This window comes from Schistocerca piceifrons, chromosome X (assembly GCF_021461385.2).
Source record: "Schistocerca piceifrons isolate TAMUIC-IGC-003096 chromosome X, iqSchPice1.1, whole genome shotgun sequence".
In the NCBI taxonomy this organism is placed as follows: domain Eukaryota; kingdom Metazoa; phylum Arthropoda; class Insecta; order Orthoptera; family Acrididae; genus Schistocerca; species Schistocerca piceifrons.
Genome location: NC_060149.1, coordinates 749844601 through 749866091, shown reverse-complemented (window position 1 = coordinate 749866091; position 21491 = coordinate 749844601). Strand labels below are relative to the sequence as shown.

General features: G+C 40.3%; 1 protein-coding gene across 7 annotated transcripts in view; it reads right to left on the bottom strand.

Annotated features, from left to right (window-relative positions):
* LOC124722841 (nuclear factor 1 X-type) overlaps positions 1-21491 on the bottom strand; it is a 585762-nt gene that overhangs the window by 235705 nt on the left and 328566 nt on the right. For 5 of the 7 annotated variants that reach the window (XM_047247961.1, XM_047247963.1, XM_047247965.1 and 2 more), the window contains exon 5: positions 11853-11912. The exons of the other annotated variants lie outside the window; for them this stretch is intronic. In XM_047247961.1, the coding sequence (XP_047103917.1) occupies positions 11853-11912 (60 nt within the window). The remainder of the gene's footprint in view (positions 1-11852; positions 11913-21491) is intronic. 7 annotated transcript variants of the gene reach the window in all.

Sequence of the window (21491 nt, the reverse complement as noted above, 5' to 3'; positions counted from 1 at the left end):
ACCGCTACCTAAATCGCACTGGGACTAAATTTACAGCCATTAGAAAACCGTACCGAATATCTTGGAATTGTGGATGTTGTGAAAAGCTACTGACATCATATTCGTTCGAAGCAAAAAAACGGCATTGAAAACCACACCATACTACAAGTGTAATAGAATATCTGTCCCGTATCAGGTTTACAGTTTCGCCCACATGCTGTGCATCTCACTATCTCGGAGGCAGAAACTGAAGTGTCTTCTAACTTAAATCATTCATATGTTCAAAATTAATTAAAATTTCCTCACAGAATGATATCAAACGCAGTTGCAGTTGCAATATCAGGTACATCCGATGCGAAGATAATCTGGGAAATTGCCTTATTTTAATAACTTACTTCGAATGTTGCCGGATGAGAATAGTTCGCAAATGAAAAGAGCAGTGTCTGTTGTAAGAGTGTAGAAGGCAATGCGGCATGTCGGATCTTTAAGAACTGAATTTTTACCTAAAATGGGAAGTAATACATTGTTTTATAGCATAAATTAGTTAATATCTATCAAAGCAATCGATAACAAGGTTGTAGTCTGTTCAGGAGAGAAAAAATTCTGCGTCATAAAACGAGCGTTTACTTCTCCTCTTACAGGCATACCTATTGTACGTTTTATTATTACAAATTTTAACAGAATTAGTTTGACACAGACTTTACTCAATGTTATATTTTACTGCGACTGTTTCTTATTTTAGAAGATTTTAATAATTGTACTATATTTGTATTATTTGGATGAATAAAATGAATTCTGGTTAGCACTTCCCACTATCACAGCACTATTTGTTTCATCAATACGTTTTACCGATTTCTTCGTGGCGGAAATTCTACTTTACACGAAATTGTCTTATTTACAAATAGTTTGTGGACATAAGCCATGCATAAGCTCCAATTATTCTGTGGTATAACATGGTACCCTATAAAAAGTTTTTTCATTTCTTAATTGTAATAGGGGAACCAGACTATGGTTTACGTACAATGAAGGAAACAGCGCAATGGAACGAGGGTGCAGTCATGTAAATCAGAACTTGACCTTAATGGTGACGTCGTGAATCATACAAGACAAGGTGCCGAATGAAGAAGATAATTGTTGAACGTTCCACTCATCTCGTGTGTCATTAAAGACGGAGCACACGGTCGGACTGAATAATTTTTGGGAAGGAAATTGGCCTTGGGCGTTTTTAAGGATCTAGCTGGGCATCACTCTCACGTGATTTAGAGGAACCACCGAAAACCTCATTTAAGATTGTCGCAACTGTTTATCACCCCGCTCATCTCAATTGCTTGTTCAGTGTCAAGTGACATTTGCTGTATGACTTTGAATTTGCGTTCTCAACTATCCCGACAATATCTTCTCAGCTATGTTACCCGAGTCTCTATTTGTCTTTGTTGAGAAATTATGAGAAAGCACCCTTGTATACTTCGTTTCGCTGTATCTTTTCATTGGTTCTAAGTATTTTAGATTTGCTAGGGATAACCTGACAGTTCTTTTCGATATCAGAATTGATGTTGTATTATCCATGGAGACGCACCTCATGGCTCCCTTCAAATCAGTGGATTTTGGGTCAGATTTTGTTATCGCAATAGGAAATTCACAAATTTGAAAATATTTTGTGGAGTTTTGTTGTATTAGTGACACCAGGTGGTTGCACTTGTACTACATAATCGTCACCGACGAATTCCATGGCCGCTTGAAGACCGAAAAACAAGAGCATGCCGGTTAAGTTTTGGACCAATAAAGTCGTCTGATTAAGCACAACACGGTCGCTTTTGTCACTTCAAGGCGTGTCAAATGGAAAAGGAGAAAAAAAATAGGCCAGCCTGAGCAGTGTAGTAAATGGTGTTGAGTGTGGTCGTGTCCTAGAACCGGTCCCACTGGCCGCCAGCACACGTCCTTGCATTCCCCTGGTCCAGATGTAATCTGGCAGCAGCGCCTGCTATCACGGCCCCCTCTACTGGTAAGATAGATGACACGCGCTGCCATAGAATATGAAATTGTGCAGCATCGTCTGTGAAATGACGGATGCAGTTTGTCATATCGACGTGGCTACTGTCTATGTCACGAGTATGCCTGACGTCTCTTGCGACAAATAAAGGAAGGGAATACTTCCCCAGCAACACTGGCGAAATTAAGACATCTAGTGTCTTTGCGGGTGGTGCAGCGTGGTTTCTGCAGGTACTATGGTCAGTTTCTGAAGTTGTGATCAGTTACAAAGTACTGATAAGTTTTAAGCTATGTAAGCGTGATAGTCAGTCTCAAATAGATAATTTAAGTTCTTCACATATACATTTTAAAGGCAGCTTTGAAGTACACACATATTCGTGCAAGTACGAAAAGTGGAGTACTATATCAACGTATTTTCATCTTTGCCCACTTTTCTTTCTGGGTGTGTCGCCACTTACAAAAAGAGCTTGTTACAGATGGAGAATAAGTTAACAAATGAGAATGGTTAGGGAAAGACACACTCGCGACATATCGCAAATCGCCAGACAGGTATAAATTGCGGGAAACTATTGAAGTCACTTCCAATAAGTATAAAGCAGGAGTGTACCTTGGACTTGTAGTTGCTGATATCAGGCCAAACCTGAGATAGATTTGCTACAAATTCCGCAAAAATTTTCATACGAATACGCTGCCGGGTGTCCATTCCACAGCAATGCCCAATTTTAGTTAGTGCCCCGATCCTAGTTATAGTCATGCCGGCGGGGTATCGGACCAAAAGAATTAGTGGCCCAAGGTGATCACTTGGGGGATTCGAACCGCGGCCGTCTGGGTAAAAGTCATAGCGTTTTTTATCAGAAGCTCATCACTCAATGTTTGTCAACGTGATGTCAAACGTCAATAACACGAATCACGCTAGTCTCCTGATGACGATTTGAAGGCTTCAAGCAACACATGCTGCTTATCGCAACTCTATTGTCGTTCTTGCCGACCGGACGTTAATGCATAACCCTTTTTTTATTGCAATATGCATCTCAGATGATGGTAAACACATACGAGGGGAGAAACTTCAGAAAGGTTTTGAAAAAGTAATAAACAGCTTCTCAAATTGTGTTTTGTCGAATATGCTCACCTCACTTGCTATTATGCTTTCGTGTCTGAATAATTTAGTTAGGCCAGGTCAGGGGCTACGTGCCAACTAGATGTTCTGAAACCATTAGATCGATTCTTGATGAGAGTGAAAATTTGAAAATAGTAGAGAGGAACTTATCCTAATGAGTACTGAGATTATACGTCATTGTTGGAACTGACCCTTTAATGAAACGAACAATGCAAAATGAGATGGCAAATGATGGTACAAGAACTGCAGGAAAAGCAAAAAACCTACAAAAAGATCACGCGTTTATAAATAAGTATTTAAGCAGATTAAAATAATTTTGGAAAGAATCTGAGTAATTTTAAGAGTGTTGTAGTACGTGGCTAAAACGAGGACAAGATAGAGGAGAACGGGAAGCACGCCTAATGGCTGCGCACCATTAAGCCTTACCACAATTCTGCCAAAGTGTACCAAAATTGACTATAAGAGGCAGATGACTTTCTGAAAAATATCTCGAAAACACTAACCACATCATTCTGGTTTATTATGACGAAGAATGAACATTAAGTAGACGTTAGAGAGGAACGAGGCGTCTCTTATGTGTATACATCATTCGCGGTGTATCTAATACAATAACTGAAAGAAATTATCTAATAGGTCCATCTTTTACTCCAAAGTATTAATGAAGTATCAGTACTATATTTCGATTTTTCTGTCAACATCCGGAATATTACCATGAATCAACACAACATTACGTTCTTGCCGTAAGATGTGCAGAGAGTCTGACATGAAGTGAACTGAATAAAAACGAAACTTCAAAATTTTATTCAGTTCCATCCGAAAGCTAGTCTGTCTGGAGTAGCGTGATTCAGATACCCACTCGGATATTCTGATTTTTGTTTGTCAGTGTTTTTAGGAAAAACGCTGAGGCCAAAGGCCTGAGTAGTTTCTTAAAAACAAACTATGGCTGATTATTTTCTCCATACTTGTCGAAGTCGAGGCCGTTTTACCTCTCTAATCGCCTTTATGTCGACGAAACGTTAAGCGATTAACTTTTAGATTTTACGAATTACACTACTGATTCGTTACGTTTTCGGAAGACGCCGCCTTGGAAAGAAAGAGACTACTATGTTTAACATAATGTCTGATAATTATTTCTTACACATTATCTGAGTACCAAGCTGGACTTGTCTCAGATAACGTTCGGTCACGCGTTTGGCCAAGTTCCTTAAATTGTGTTACTTCTTTCAATAGAGACAGATTAAGATGACTGAGGCACGAAATTCTGTTCTTCAATGAAAGAAGGTGTCTGTTTGGATTCTAAGTGATTTCCTAACCCCTTTATATGACGGGTGACATAATTTTACGAGCTCTGTAGCCACCAGCTTCTTTTCTATACAGGGCGAAAATGATTTAAAACCCATAAACTCTGGGAGGTTGTACGTAATACAGAAACAAATGTTTATCTCTTATGTCATTTTCCTGTGACGATTTTTAAACCGGTAGAGCGAGTTTTCTGTGGATTAAAATTAATTAAACTAACAAACTCTGGGAGGTTGCACGGAACACTGAAAACACATTTTCTAATGTGTTTTCCTGTGAATCAAGTCCTCTGCTGATTCGACAAGGATTTTGTAAACAATGTTGCACACCTCTCGTCACACAAAGTCCAGACGATCAAATCAGGGAATCGATTAGTCCATGGCACAGGACCAATCCTCTTTTCTGGAAACTGTCGGTCCAAGAATCGGTGCTCAGGACGACTGAAATGTGCCGGCGCCCGCTATGCTGGAACCACAAGCGCTGTCTTGTAGCGAATGGCACGTCATCCTGCAATTCTGCCAATGCTCTGGTGAGGAAATTGTAATAATGCCTGTCATTTAATGGCCTCGGTAGGAGATATGGCCCACATAAACAGTCCTCAACAACTTCTGCTCACACATTCACATAGAACTGGGAATTATGAGCGCGAGTAAATGTGGCATATGGATTAATATCAACCAAAACATACGAACTGTGGATGTTACAGCCCCTTCACACCCGAACGTTGCTCCATCTGTAAACAGAACAGAGGACGGAACCGCTGAATGCATTTGACACTGTTCCAGGTACCACTGCCAAAACTGTGCTCTGAGTGGATAATCATCTGGTTCCAGACTGAGCACGTGCCGTAAGTGAAGTGAATTAAGAATTGTGGAGTGGAAAACAATAACGGCCTAAGTGCCAAAAGACTGACTGAGCGGTATTCAGTTTTTTTTTGTTTTGATACAAATATTTAAATGAGAAAACCTTAACACTATTTTTTTATTATCTACAGTAAGAGCCACACAACTCTTGCAATTTTTTTAAGCTCCCTTCATTTTTTCAAAGAAAATAAACATTTTATTCTGAAAAACACAGGACGTTCTACATGCCACAGAGGTATCGGCAAACACGAGTCAAGTGCGAATGAAAGAAATCTCAAGCATTTACCGGTTTTATTAATAATAAACGTTTTAGCGATACATTTTACAGATATACGATCCCGTGATTAAATTATTTTTAATCCTTCTTTTAATTTTATAGGGCACAAAGCAATTTTATCAGATTAACTGTTCGAAAATTGTTCTATTAGCTAGTTTCAATTACGACAGCATCTGTTACAGATTTTTTTCTTTTCAGCAGACAAGTTGTTTTTACACTGCTGCGACGGTAAACCAAAGTTCTTTATTATGTCGGTGGTAATCCCTTTCTTGAAAACCTTGTAGGTGCTCCAGTCTTCAAGCTTGTTAAACGATGTTCTCGTTTTGACGACGCCACGTGGAATTTTATCACTTGATTCCAACTACATTTGTAAATATTTATTTTCGTTGTTAATAAAATAATAAAGTCTTCAGACTGGAGCGTAGTAACCACAAATTTACTGTTAGGTATCTCATTCTCCGTAAGTTTTACAAGCTCCTTAGGTATTGACACTCTGACCTCCTTCCAGCCTCACAAATGGGCCGGCACATATCGCTCATACTGTCTTTCAGGCCTTTCAGGCCTTATCTGCGCTGTTGGAAATGATCGTAGTGCTTATCCTGACTTTCACATTATTTGCAGAGGCACTTAGCTCGGTTTTTCGGGTCTAACTAAAAAAAAGAAATTGTTTTTGGCACTGAAGCCGATATTGATTTCCACCCTGCGATTGCTCATGAGGAACATTTCTTACATTCGTCGGATTTCTCCCCATGTTATGCACAATTGCAGGAGCGCTGAGAGCGATTGCGCCCTCTACTAGATTAAAAAATACTCACAGGTAATTATAACGTTAGAGAAAAGTATTTGTGTTGGTGTCCCGTTCAACGTCCCAGCGTTTGTCGGTTTAAATAATTTTCAGCCCTATAGTGTCAACTAACACAAAAATCACACTTTTAATGTCGTCTATAGCTTATTATGACGATTGGAATGCGTTAGGTCTGAGTATCTTGAAAATTTTCTCCAGCGAATGAAAGTTGTAACAAATTATTACAGGAGAAATTCCGTCGGAACAATTGTTGACTGTAATGCTGAGCACTTTATCTCTGAATGGCGTGAGTAACGCGTTTAGAAACTTTGTCAGTATTTAGTATGCGGGGGAAACGAGCGGCGACAACAGTGCCATTATTTGTGGGCTGCAGTGACGAGGCCCCTGGGCAGGCCCCGGCTTTGACAGGAAATTGGGATTTATGCGAGTGAGAGGCGTCTTCCAGCGCCAGCTGTCAAAACTCGTTGCTGCAATTGCATGACAAACGCTCACGGCCCATAATAAATTAGCACCACCATTCTGGCTGCTCCGCATCCCTGTTATCACAAGTTCCCCACGTTACGCTTTCTCAATATCGCAAGCACGGTCTGAATTTAATGTATAACTTTGCACCGATGAAGAAAACTGGAAAGTATTATTTTTAACACCTGAAATTTTACGAATATCTTCGACGTCTTCTAGTGATGAGTATGCTAAGTGAATGGCAGAGACGAGTTAGTGTTTTCTGGTTACGCTTTCCTTGCGATAATAATAGAAGCTGAAGAAATGAATTAAAATTTGTGCTACGGCCAGGAATTAAACCTGGGTCTTCTGCTCCCTAGGCAGATGTTCCTCCCTAACATAGACTTCAGTTCACGCCTTCAGACTATTTTCTTCCCTTCTGCCTAGTAAGCAGGAGTCTCGGATTCAAGTCCTGGCCGTAACACAAATTTTAATTCGTTTCTTCTGCTTCTGTCATTATCGTAGATAAAGTTGAAACTCGTATGTCTCAAGGAAAATTTAATTCTATCAGACCTATAGTTTTCATTACAGTTCACAATGACAAGAAGACACTCCTAGATGTATAGCAGATACGAAATGTCCTTAAGAATACAAATTATTAATCTTAAAACCTCTATAATCTAAGGATTAAAAAGACAGCTGACGAAAGGTCTCATTCTATTCCACTGCACCTTCAGAGTAACTCTCCTCCCAAATACCTTTATTTAATTACGAGGAATTGAAAAATAGCATAAATGTTCAAATTACACTACTGACCATTAAAATTGCTACACTACGAAGATGACGTGCTACAGACGCGAAATTTAACCGACAGGAAGAAGAAGCTGTGATATGCAAATGATTAGTTTTTCAGAGCATTCACACAAGGTTGGCGCCGGTGGCGACACCTGCAACGTGCTGACATGAGGAAAGTTTCCATCCGATTTCTCATACACAAACAGCAGTTGACCGGCGTTGCCTGGTGAAACGTTGTTGTGATGCCTCGTGTAAGGAGGAGAAATGCGTACCATCACGTTTCCGACTTTGACAAAGGCCGGATTGTAGCCTATGGCGATTGCGGTTTATCGTATCGCGACATTGCCGCTCGCGTTGGTCGAGATCCAATGACTGTTAGCAGAATATGGAATCGGTGGGTTCAGGAGGGTAATACGGAACGCCGTGCTGAATCCCAACTGCCTCGTATCACTAGCAGTCGAGATGACAGGCATCTTATCGGCATGGCTATAACGGATCGTGCAACCACGTCTCGATCCCTGAGTCAACAGATGGGGACGTTTGCAAGACAACAACCATCTGCACGAACAGTTCGACGACGTTTGCAGCAGCATGAACTATCAGCTCGGAGACCATGGCTGCGGTTACCCTTGACGCTGCATCACAGGCAGGAGCGCCTGCGATGGTGTACTCAACGACGAACCTGGGTGCACGAATGGCAAAACGTCATTTTTTCGGATGAATCCAGGTTCTGTTTACAGCATCATGATGGTAGCATCCGTGTTTGGTGAAATCGCGGTGAACGCACATTGGAAGCGTCTATTCGTCATCGCCATACTGGCGTATCACCCAGCGTGATGGTATGGGGTGCCATTAGTTTCACGTCTCAGTCACCTCTTGTTCGCATTGACGGCACTTTGAACAGTGGACGTTACATTTCAGATGTGTTACGACCCGTGGCTCTACCCTTCATTCATTCCCTGCAAAGCCCTACATTTCAGCAGGATAATGCACGACAGCATGTTGCAGGTCCTGTACGGGCCTTTCTGGATACAGAAAATGTTCGACTGCTGCCCTGGCCAGCACATTCTCCAGATCTCTCACCAATTGAAAACGTCTGGTCAATGGTGGCCGAGCAACTGGCTCGTCACAATACGCCAATCACTACTCTTGATGAACTGTGGTATCGTGCTGAAGCTGCATGGGCAGCTGTACCTGTACACACCATCTAAGCTCTGTTTGACTCATTGCCCAGGCATATCAAGGCCGTTATTACGGCCAGAGGTGGTTGTTCTGGGTACTGATTTCTCAGGATCTATGCACCCAAACTGCGTGAAAATGTAATCACATGTCAGTTCTATTATAATATATTTGTCCAATGAATACCCGTTTATCATCTGTATTTCTTCTTTAATGGCCAATAAACTACTTTTAACACCTACTAAGTTGCAAAACAATGAGTATTGCGTGAGAAACAGGTATGGAATAGACATACCATTAGAAGCGATTGGCAAATAGCCGCGAAATTATAGAAACAGTGCAAAGGTTACTTAAGCAATATTCGTAATATGAAACTTTTTCATGCTTTGCTAAGCTTACTTCTTTACCAGCCAGTTCTCTTTACAGAGCAAATGTGTCGCATGTTATACACTAATGGTTGTGAAAACTCCAACACTTGATAACAGTGGTCCGAATGAATCGAGAATCGGAGGATGCGTAAGCTAGTGTACCAGCAATGAAAACAACACTATAGCCGGCCGCGGTGGTCTCGCGGTTCTAGGCGCGCAGTCCGGAACCGTGCGACTGCTACGGTCGCAGGTTCGAATCCTGCCTCGGGCATGGATGTGTGTGATGTCCTTAGGTTAGTTAGGTTTAAGTAGTTCTAAGTTCTAGGGGACTGATGACCAAAGCAGTTGAGTCCCATAGTGCTCAGAGCCATTTGAGCCAACACTATAGAGAGATGATCCACGTGTAGTCTCCTCTCTTTTCTTATCGAGAGCTGAGTGTTATATCAACTTCAGCGCGTGAGGAGCTAAAAAAGCAAACTGGAAAAGTATGTCAAGTGACAGCATGCCTCATAGACATCAGAAGGAGCGACATAATGTTTAAGGGGATTAAAACGGGACAAAATATTCGGTCCTCAAAAAGCTGATTGGTTATACCGTGAAGGTTAAGCTGGCAGAGAGCGTGCTGCTACTACAGTGGTGCGTGTGTATAATCGGTGGACAGGCGAGGATCGTACTCTGTGATGAGCAGGCACCAGAGCACATAATGTGTCCACAGCCACGTGATGTCCGCTGTCTTGTCTACACGTCTGTGACGGCTTGTGCAGCATCGTCCACAACGTTACTACGAACCTGGAGCGTATAGATCTGTCTGCATTGTCGGGTCGTACTGGTGATACCTATGCTGTGGTTGTGCTTCCCATTACCCATAAACCAAAAACGAGTCAGACTGCGATGAACTTGGGTGGTGAGTTGTAAGCTGTAGTATTTAATCTGTCCTACACCGATCATGATAGACACTGTTAAAGTACTCGCAGTCTGGCAGCTTAAGTTGTTGAGCGATGTGGAGTCCCGACGCCAAGCGTCTTGGACGAGGCCGCCAATTGGATACACCCTGAGCTTTCCATTGGCAATTTGAACTCAAATGGTCACACTTTTGGGCCAGAAATAGCGCCTATCTTTCCAGCAACTTCATATACTGATGTTTTGTGGACTACCATTAAACCACATGGAGGGGGATACCACAGGAACATATCCAAGCCCTCCTAAATTCCATGTCACTATGTTCGTGTACACTAATTCGTGGAATTAAGTTCGATAGTCATACACTCCCGCCGGAGATTCGAGTCCTTCCTCGGGCATGGGTGTGTGTGTTGTTCTTAGCATAAGCTAGTTTAAGTTAGTTTAAGTAGTGTGTAAGTCTAGGGACCGATGACCTTAGCAGTTTGGTCCCTTAGGAATTCACATGCGCTCTTTACTGAGAAATTTCAGGCTTATCGTCTTCTATATTTCTGAATACTATGAATTTGTAGCTTGTCTAAAAATTACGTGAGGAGGGCACACGTATATAGTTGTTTACATACATTTCTAATTATTTTTGCGTTATAGAAACAGGGTCTTTCCAACTTAGCGGTGAGGTGACTTTAATTCCACAGAAGGAAACAGTAAATTTAACATGGAGGGGACGGACTGCGTTTCTCTCCCGGTTGTAACAACAGCTCACTACTGTTAGTCTCGTTTTCCTGTTTTTTTCCAGTTCCTTACCGATGTGACTCGTCACGTGTCTGAACAGATAACTGGACTATAGTATCACAGTTCGTCTTTTCGAGTGTTACTTCTGAGCACAAATGTGACAGTAACAATTGCAGTTATCTGTAGATACACAAGCGCATGCAGATCTTCGTGTAGCAAATTAAATACGAGTGATAATATTACAGCTTTTGCTGCGGAGACTTTTCTTTCAGCCGCCTTACTGAATGAAAGGTACTGCATAATTTGTTATGGCGAGGAATTATAGGAGGTTTGTAGCAATGAAAGCTGTTGCTATGCATGTCACTACGTCGAACATTGTTTTCTTGAAAAAGCACATAATTTATTACACTGACGAGAAGCAATTAAGACTAAAATATATATTGTTTTGAGCACTTATTTATGTGTTTAACGTTTACTGTATTTTTAGTCGATCCGTATTTTATTTGTAACTGTTGTGTGTATACTTGCCGCTCTTGGAATAAAGTAGAAATTTTGCTTTTTGCTGAATTAACTCTTTGGCACACTGCGATGCAGGGAATGAACTGACTTTCTGGTTTGTCGGTTGGAGCAAATAAAGCACCTCGATTTTTGCTGGTAGATAATTCTTCATTAAGACCGACTATTCGTAACTGCAACACAATTTCTCGGCAAGTACAAATACTGATCAACTGTGTTAATGAAGTTTGCAAAGACGCATTCTTCAGTCCCTTGGTGAACCATGAATAGCTACAGCGAATATAACATAGCTCTTAAAATTGCAGTAAACACTATTTACTTATAGAATATGAATGTGCATACGATGGTCCTTGCTTTCGAATGGAAACTATAGTGAAAAATTCTAGTACTTATAGTTGCCATGAGGGTGTTTTAAAATAAAATAATGGTCAATTTAGTAATGTGACCTAAATCGTTACTGTTATAAATGACTGCTACATACATTTCACTGTAACTACATGGAAATTACTTGTAAGTATGTTATTAGCAGAAATTTGAAAGCGGCTCTTTTGATTTAATATGCGATAAAAATAGAAACCTACAGTTAGAAACTTACCTTTCATTCCTCTGTCGTCATCTTTGTCATTATTGTTATCGCATAAGCCACTCAAGATTTCTGAAAGACAAGACATACATGTAAGGAAATGAGGAACTCTTTCTTTATGGGAATGTACCTATGAGGAAAGGACTTATTTACAATCAAGTTTACTTGGTGATTCGGGGAATTCTGAACGTGATCAATATACATTACTAATAGCTGTCGAATTTTATAGCCAGAGCCAAAAAAGTGTGTTTTTTATTTTTCATTTTCCTTATGTTAGCAACAAGGCTTTAATATCTCATTTCCAGTTTTTGTTTTACGATTTCAAGTGCATGAACATATAAAACGTTTTAGTCCATCTGATAAATTCTTTTTGCCTTGTAAGATTAACTGTGATTAAAAGAACATCATGACTGAAGGAATATCTTTTCTTGTATGATTTCGTTCTGTTGTAATCGTACTTATTTATGTACTTACATGCAACATTTCATAGGGTACTACAACAGTGCATGCAGGTATAATCTGTAGCATCACTCTGTAATTAATAACGAAATAAGCTTGTGGCACAGTTAACATGACCAGGTATAAATTTTGCGAAAGGTGTGGCTGAGGGTGTCGTATTTTAAAATGATATATTTTTATATTCAGCACTAGCGTTACTGCGGTACGAGTCATTCTCACAGAGCCAGGCGCATGTGGCGAGCTAGAATCAAAACTAGCGCAGCGATCTTATCAACAACTTGGCTCAAAGCGCTCATGGCAAAGAGAGGTCGTAAATCTTGAAAATCATGGAACGACATAAATCTGACACCCGAATAATAATTTTAAAATTATAGTAACTACTGAAATCTAGTAGTACGTGCCAGTCTTAGAATATCTCAGTTTGAATCAGATTATTAAATTCTCTAACCAAGAAATAGCCGAGTGCGTCTCCGTTATGCAGAAACAGCTTGCTCTGTTTCTAAGCCAAATTACAGACAGTAAGTGTAAAAATACATATTTCAGGCATTGTTACTAATCACATCCGTTTGAAACTATTTACAGTGAACAATCATTTTTTCATCCGCATCTGGCTTTTTTCTTACAACGCTCTGTTTATGGCAGAAGACTTCTGAAATATTCCTACATTTATTACACATCTTCCTTCATTGATTGTATTATGATTTTATTTTTTGTGTTTCAGCACTGGACTGTTCTGAAATCTGAATTGCCTTTTCACATGGCGAAGACGAGTATTGGACCAAATATTAAAGGGACAGAATAAGTGAAGGCATTGGACCAAATACTAAATGGACAGAATAAGTGAAGAATATACTGGACATAAGGATTTTTTAAAACCACTGAAATATAGTTTTTTTAAGAGTGGCGGAAGCTAAATGAATTTATAAAGAAAATCTGAAACGGGCATTCGGCTGATTTACAAAGACGCAAGCTTTGTTTTTAGAGAAGAATATGACAACTCGTATCAACCTGCCTTTTGAGTAATCCAAAGTTCAGTGGTATTTTACTGAAAATATAGTCATAGTACTGATTTCAAATAAATAGTAATTGTTTCTACAGATTAATTATGTTATTTTTGAGATGTTTTTCTTGTTATTAATGTAGCTCTTAATGCAAAGTATTAATTATAAAGTTGCTTCTGTACTTTGAGAACTTATCATTAAACTGAAGCCTTTGTTCAGATACTTCCGTCTCTAACGACTTCATCGTCCTTGTGCAGATATTACAGTAAGGGATTCATGAAGAATTAATCTAGCATCTGTTTAACCTGAAAACTGAGAAATGATGTTTGTTATACATAAAATATTTTTCAAAGTACATGATCATTTCGTCATTAAAGAAGCATCTGGCATTCGCTAAACTAAATCGTGATAATCGTAGCGGAGCTTGAACCACCTTCCTTCTACATGTTATTCCTGTGCCTTATCAGTTGCATCACCTCTCTTGACTGGGGATTAGTGGAGTTATGTTGCTTGCCTTGAATTACTCCCGTGCTTTTCTAGACCTCTCTAGACGTTAGCAGTCTCTGAGGCACTGCGAGTATCCACTGCAGGTGGATAAGAAAGGACCTCAGACAGCTAAAGAACCAAAAAATTAAAGTCAACGGCAGAGCTCGAATCTTTGAACAGTTAATTAATGGAGAGTCATCGTAGTAGAAACGCTAACGAGAAGTTCTGTTTAATATGTTCATTTGGTTAGTGGGCTGTCGAAATTTATCCAAGATTGCAATCTGTCGTTATCGTCCGAATCACTGAGCTGTCCAAAACGGTTAAATGTCATGTAATTATGGAGACTCAATTTTGTTATAGGTTAGTAGTAAAAAAACCAGTTAAAAACCATAAGCCAGTTATTTTAGAGGCATCTAAAAGTCAGAATTTTAAAAAAAATCTGGAAGAGCCATAATGACACATGACAAACTGCTGAGGGAAAGGACAAGAAGTTCCAAACATCATCCGAATGCTCAAATAAACTGGATTCCTTGCACATCTAACGCAACGTAAATAGTCTTGAAGCATAACATTTGCTACAGTATACGCTTTCCTCGATTTATACTCAAGGATATGGGCGACATTCTGTAGGACGAATGGCCCATTCGGATGTATCAGGAAAATTTATTCATTCTGTAGCCTGCTCTAATTTGAATTTCTCTACGCGTTCTTATCCTCTACACATTATTAAGGGCAGTGTTTTCACCATACTATTTTGAAACTAATTAAGAATTATGTACCATTACTTCACAATTTTTGAAGTCACATGAGAAATAACATTATAAACTGCTTGAGGTAAGTTTCTGAAAAAATATGGGAAGGAGGTATGGAAGGAGTTGGTTTACTTGAAGTAATTCAGGGATACCACGGGAAAAGTAAATCGTACGGTCGCACAAAGATTTAAATCTCAGTCTGCCCCACCAAGATCTGTTTTACGTTTAGTTTTCTAAGATGAAATCAACTGTCATTGCCAGTTTTTCGTATTTTAATAGTTACAATAAGAAAGGAGATCAGTACATAAAATTGGTCAGGATGCTTCAGACGATACACTGCTCAATTTCCGTAAATGGACCAGGTCGTAATAGGAAGGAGAAAGGAATGGAAGGACTTCTGAATCCAGTAATTTTAAGGAAGGTGAGACTTCATCGTATTAACAATGGCGTCACTTTATACAGAACGCTGTCTGTGCTCGAAAAGGACTGTAGGAGTGGTAGTGACGGGAGGGATGAACCATCCATGGTATTTTAAGAAACCATTCCAGCATTCGCGTAAAAGGTTTGAGACACAAACGAAGAAATTACAGAAGCCTACGGTGTGTAGTAGGCATGGATCTGGCTGTATCAGTCTGTCAAGTATCACAAAGTAAAGCTATTCCTGCAAACACTTGTCACAATGGTAGGCACAATGGTAGGTCGACAAAAATACATTATCAATCTTTTCTCTATTAGGCTAAAGTGCTTGTGCTAACAGTGATTAGTCACCTCGGGCTGGGCCACATTTAAGTCGTAACGTGCCATTCCGATTTAGAAATTTCATGGTTTCCCTTAATAGCTTTAGGCTATTGCCAGAGCACCTCATTTAACCCTGGCAATGGCCAGTTTCTTTGCAGACAGACTGAAGCAGTACCGTATCTCCGCAATAGAACTGAATTTCCTGTACAAAATAAAAGTGTCTGAGCAGTATCCTTAACTTGAAATGAAATGCGCTACTTCAACTCTGCCTCCATGAGCTATGATCCCCCTTTGAGTTGTGTTGTTCTCTAACATCGATGTTTGCAGAATTAATCACTGGAGGGAAAGCCAATGGTTTTTCCAATAATAGGAAATTACACGTTCACCTATACGTGTTTTCTGAGTTTACATTCCATAATGACAGTGTTTCATGTCTGAAAATTTAAAAACGACAGTTATGTTTTTCAAGCACATAATAATTGCTATTTTTCAAATCTATGTTTGATTTTTCAGACATCAGATAAACTAACAGCCCGTTGGTGATGGCAGAAAGGTGTCGAAACCTGTGTAGGTAAAAGTGTAAGGAAGAAAAACGTTGCTGCAGAAACAATTTAAACATACTCCTTCCTTCATCAGACGTGTAATCAGTGCGAAGTCTACATATATGAGCCACAGTATAGGTACTCTCAAGACAGTACAAACTACATTTTGAAGATGTGAGGGCAAAGTAGTTTGTTCTTTTCGGGTGGCAACCTGTAGTCACATTATTTAACAACAAAAGTGTTAGTCATTCCTTTCCATGTGGAACGTACGTCAATTTCTCTGACTGATTTATCGTGCTCCTGTGCCATAGAAAGAGTTGTCTTATCTGCACCACCTAATTACACTTGTACGGTTCCCGAAGCATTAAACGTCAAACAACGGCACAGATTATTTTCGTGAAATAATACCCGCGAACAGCGATCAGCTTTAGTGTGACTGTATATTGCACTCCGATCCCCCTTTGATAATTCGTTGTCCGCCCAACATTGTTAGTAATTTACAATCAAATTAATAAAGTAACATTAATAAAAGTTTTAAGAACGAATAATAAACGCACACAATATTTATGCATCAGTTAACAGACGTAATGTATGCGCATTTCGTTTAGAACGAGTCTCCCAACCAGATATCCTTCAGAATGACACGCGCCTGGTCTCAGCTACAACTGGCCTTTATATTCTCGCGTTCCTCTCGCCAACCTCTGCAGCCCGTGCACGGCACGAGAGAAGCAGAGTTATGGATCCACTATGTAGCTCCCTATCTCGCCGTCTGTAATTATTTTCAAAAAGATTTGGAAAACACACCGCCATTACATTTACTAAAGCGATGTCTATCTTCACGGTTGCCATAATATGGCAACTGGCGCTTATAACAGATAATGAAGCTGTACAGGTGCTCGAAGACGAACAGTAGTCATTTTATTATGTGTTTGTACGGAAAATTTTCCTCGAGTAAGTTCACTAAACCTATTTCGTCTTGTCGGTAAGTACAGAGCAACAGCTGTACAAATGATACCCATAAAAATTTTTAAGAAATGGTTAGATACACAAATTGATTTCTCGATGCATTTATTGATTCAAAAAGAGTCCGGAAAACTTCAACTGCAAAATTTCAGATTGTTTACCACAAACCCCAATGAATTTTTTAAATTACTTCGCAATGCTACGTGTGGCTGTGTGTCCTTTTCTGAAGGTAGCAATATTTAACGTTCGAGCGAGCAATTAGTCACTTTTGTTTATGTTTGCTCTGTAGATTTTATCCCTTCATAAATAGGTCTGCCCGAATACGAAATGGAGAGAATGGTGACTAATGAATACGATGCCTGCGACAGAACAAGCTTTGAGGATTTGATAAGTTTGATTCGTCTGTCTCTTTATGATGTCTGTGGTCTACGTTAGGCTGAAAGGACATATCCAATCATTTAGCCAAAGGAACCAGTTCCATTAATTGTAGAATCCTTTTGTAGGAACTCTGAGTTTAATGAGGCAACATAACCTGTTGAGAAACTGTCAAGCAAAAGGTACCACTCATTTTTAGCCAGTCAATAATTTAAAGGCAATAGTCATGCCCCAATTTCATTGGTGTTTGTGAAGTTTCTCTTCTTTTCTCATTATAGTGCTCCACGTGTGAATCTGTGCCTCGCAGGTGGCTGTAGTGGATGCTTGCACGCTCTAGTGCGTCGTTTGTTTTGGTACTTGTGACTATAGAAGTAAATAAATAGTGGAGTTTGAAATCAGGGTGCCGACACGTAGCCTGCTCCACTCAAACAGCACCTAGGAGGACGTTGAAGTTAACTTTTCCATCCGGCTATCGCATTGCCATCAACAACCTCATATGCCTTCACTTCATGAAAAACAGCGGCGAGTTTTGAAAATTAGAATAGAAATCTAGCGCTCAGTTTTGTAATCAGGACAGGCACAGCACCACGTTTTTCTCCCTGCCGGTCAAATGAGCATATCTTCTACAATCGGCCGTCTGCAGATCGGGCACCATTAAACTAACGTGCGTTAGCGAGCTCGTCTACCGAGACAAGGACCATACATTCACAGAGAAGAAATGTAGAAAATTCTAACTTTCAACGGGTGTAATACAAAATTGTCGAAACTACCAGGGACGGAATGCTAATTGTTATCTCTGTGCACTGATCGACGATACACGTGTGGCAGATGAACGTTGTTTTTCGTACTGCCATTTTGAACTGAGTCTGCTGTCGACATTTGAAACATATGTAAACAGGTGCAAACTGAGACTTGTACTGCAGACCTTTTTTGATAAAGCGTTGGTCAGGTAATCCATTTTACTTTCATCTCATAACTCAGTTCCGCAACAATAAGTTGTACATTAGTATTCATGCATCCACCTCGCCAAACAGAGCAATAAGTTCGTTGTTAGTTCATGCAGAATAACCAATAATCTGTACATGGCTTCTCTGCCTCGTGATGACTGGGTGTTGTGTGATGTCCTTACGTTAGTTAGGTTTAAGTAGTTCTAAGTTCTAGGGGACTGATGACCATAGATGTTAAGTCCCATAGTGCTCAGAGCCATTTGAACCATTTTTTTTGTACATGGCTGAATGAGAGTTGTGGCTTCTTTCGAAAGAAACAATCTAATTCCAGCATTATTTTCTTTGTTTAAAGGCCTTATTTGTAATTGTGTTGTTATTACGAATTCATGTTCTTTAAATTTTTTTATCCAACTATGAGCGGTACAAAAGTCATTCAATACAAGCACCCATTTATCATTTTGATCCAAGGAAGGTGGTGTTGATTTCTAAGATCTAGGGTTTTAATGACATTCGTCTGTTTACTTTCTTCGGTAATGTTTTCCCTACTGAAACGTTCATAATGACGAAATATCCTAGTAGGTTTCTCCGTAAAAATAAAATGACTGACTTATTCTGCAGTTCTGCTGCTTACGCGAACGTTTTATGTACCACCGTTCCCTCCTTCTGTGACACATTGTTTTTATTTATTACATGCGATATCCTAAATTGTATTAGTGTTTTGGAAAGTATACGGAATATTATAAGTTAGCCCTAGAGATGGTCATCATAAGTATCATCTGTATCCCAAACGCCGAGATTTGTATGTAATTAAAGCTGACACTGCTTGTTGATGCAGCGAACAAAATATTACCCACACTCCATCTGCTATGTGTTGCTGTTGAAGCAAGGTCAGTCAAGCAGACTTTGTCTAATTTCTCAATTCCAATCTAAAGAATGCGAGCCAGTTTCCAGCTGCCTTCTTGTTGGAAATTATTAGCGGAGGAAGCTATGAATCCAACCCCAAATGAAACAAAGCATGGAACCAGAATTTACATATAAAACAAATAACAAATGTTAATTTCAGAGCCGCGCGAGGTAGCCACGCCTTGTCACGGTTCGCGCGGCTCCCCCCGTCGGAGGTTCGAATCTTCACTCGGGCATGGGGGTGTGTGTTGTCCTTACCCTAAGTTAAGTTAGATTAAGTAGTGCGTAAGCTTAGGGACCGATGAACTCAGCACCACAAATTTCCAAATTTAAATTCAGCTATTCAGTATCGCTTGGAAGAGGATCATTATTGTTTCAAGTGTTGAAGTCACCAGAGTTTTCAGAAAGAGTGCTTAAGTCATCAGAATTCTTTGTTGGCTTTAGTGGGTCTCCCTTCCTCTAGTCCCACATAAAAGCAACATTTCTCAATTCACCAAGTTCAACTTCATGTAGATTCCGGCAGGTCATCAGTATATGCAATTAACTTCATTATAATTTTGACCGTATCCTCCGTCGTAAGCAAGTGCCGATGGTGTACTATTTGAAATGTCCTCGCAGTTAACTATAAGTTGAAGCCTACAAAGGAACACTGCTGAACGAACTCGAACAATTACCCGCGCAGTTGTTACCATCTCAGCTGTAATGTTTGACATGGTATATATCAATCTGATACGAATTCTTAGTCTCTGAAAATTTCATAGAGTAGTTTATGCTAGTCACACTTGATCGTAATTAAAAGTAACCACAAATGTAGGTAGAATGACATGCTTTTATATATTCTAGACCTAAAATTGGCGATTACATAGTGCAGTTTCAATGCTTCGACTGTTACATGGAGTAGCTCTGTAATTAAGTATGGACTGTCCGTCACCTATAGATGTCAAGCAGTTGGCGGACCTAAAACATGTGAAACAACCTCATTGTAAAAATGTCACCAACTGAGTGGTCTTATAAAAATTTGCTGAAGCCATTACAAACAACATTTATCATCTGAAAGTACAAACTCCGCTTGACACGGAAGCTGTTCTGTAGCTATGCTTTGTTAGAGTGTTCCTTCACTCCTATGACTTGTTACGAAATGATGAATACATACAAAATCGTAATGCAAAAAATTATCTAAAATTGCCAGGTAATTAACAAGTGATACTAAAAATACTTATTAGCAAGTGACGGCGTGAAATTGTTATTACTTCCTGTGATGAGAAACTTACACTATGTGATCGAAGGTATCCGGACACCTGGCTGAAAATAACTTACAAGTTCGTGGCGCCCTTCATCGGTAATGCTGGAATTCAGTATGGTGTTGGCCCACCCTTAGCCTTGATGACAGCTTCCACTCTCGCAGGCATACGCTCAGTCAGGTGCTGGAAGGTTTCTTGGGGAATGGCAGCCCATTCTGCACGGAATGCTGCACTGAGGAGAGGTACCGATGTCGGTCGGTGAGGTCTGGCACGAAGTCGCCTTTCCAAACATCCCAAAGGTCTTCTATAGGATTCAGGTCAGGACTCCATGCAGGTCAGTCCATTACAGGGTTGTTATTGTTGTGTAACCACTCCGCCACAGGCCGTGCATTATGAACAGGTGCTCGATCGTGTTGAAAGATGCAATCTCCAGCCCCGAATTGCTCTTCAATAGTGGGAAGTAAGAAGGTACTCAAAACATCAGTGCGGGCCTGTGCTGTGATAGTGCAACGCAAAACAACAAGAGATGCAAGCCACCTCCATGAAAAACACGAAAACACTACCGCCTCCGAATTTTATTGTTGGCACTACACACGCTGGCAGATGACGTTCACCGGGCATTCGCCATATCCACACCCTGCCATAGGATTGTCACATTGTGTACCGTGATTCGTCACTCCATACAACGTTTTTCCACTGTTCAATCATCCAATGTTTACGCTCCTTACACCAAGCGAGGCGTCGTTTGGCATTTACCGGCGTGATGTGTGGCTTGTGACCATGAAATCCAAGTTCTATCACCTTCCGCCTAACTGTCATAGTACTTGCAGTGGATCCTGATGCAGGTTGGAATTCCGCTGTGGGGCTCTGGATAGATGTCTGCCTATTACACATTACGACCCTCTTCAACTGTCGGCGGTCTCTATCAGTCAACAGACGAGGTCGGCCCGTACGCTTTTGTGCGGTTCGTGTCCCTTCACGTTTCCACTTCACTGTCACATCAGAAACAGTGGACCTAGGGAGGTTTAGGAGTGTGGAAATCTCGCGTACAGACGTATGACTCAAATGACACCCAATCACCTGACCACGTTCAAAATCAGTGAGTTCCGCGGAGCGCCCCATTCTGCTCTCTCACAATGCCTAATGACTACTGAGGTCGCTGATATGGAGTACCTGGCAGCAGGTCGCAGCACAATGCACCTAATATGAAAAACGTATGTTTTTGGGAGTGTCCGGATACTTTT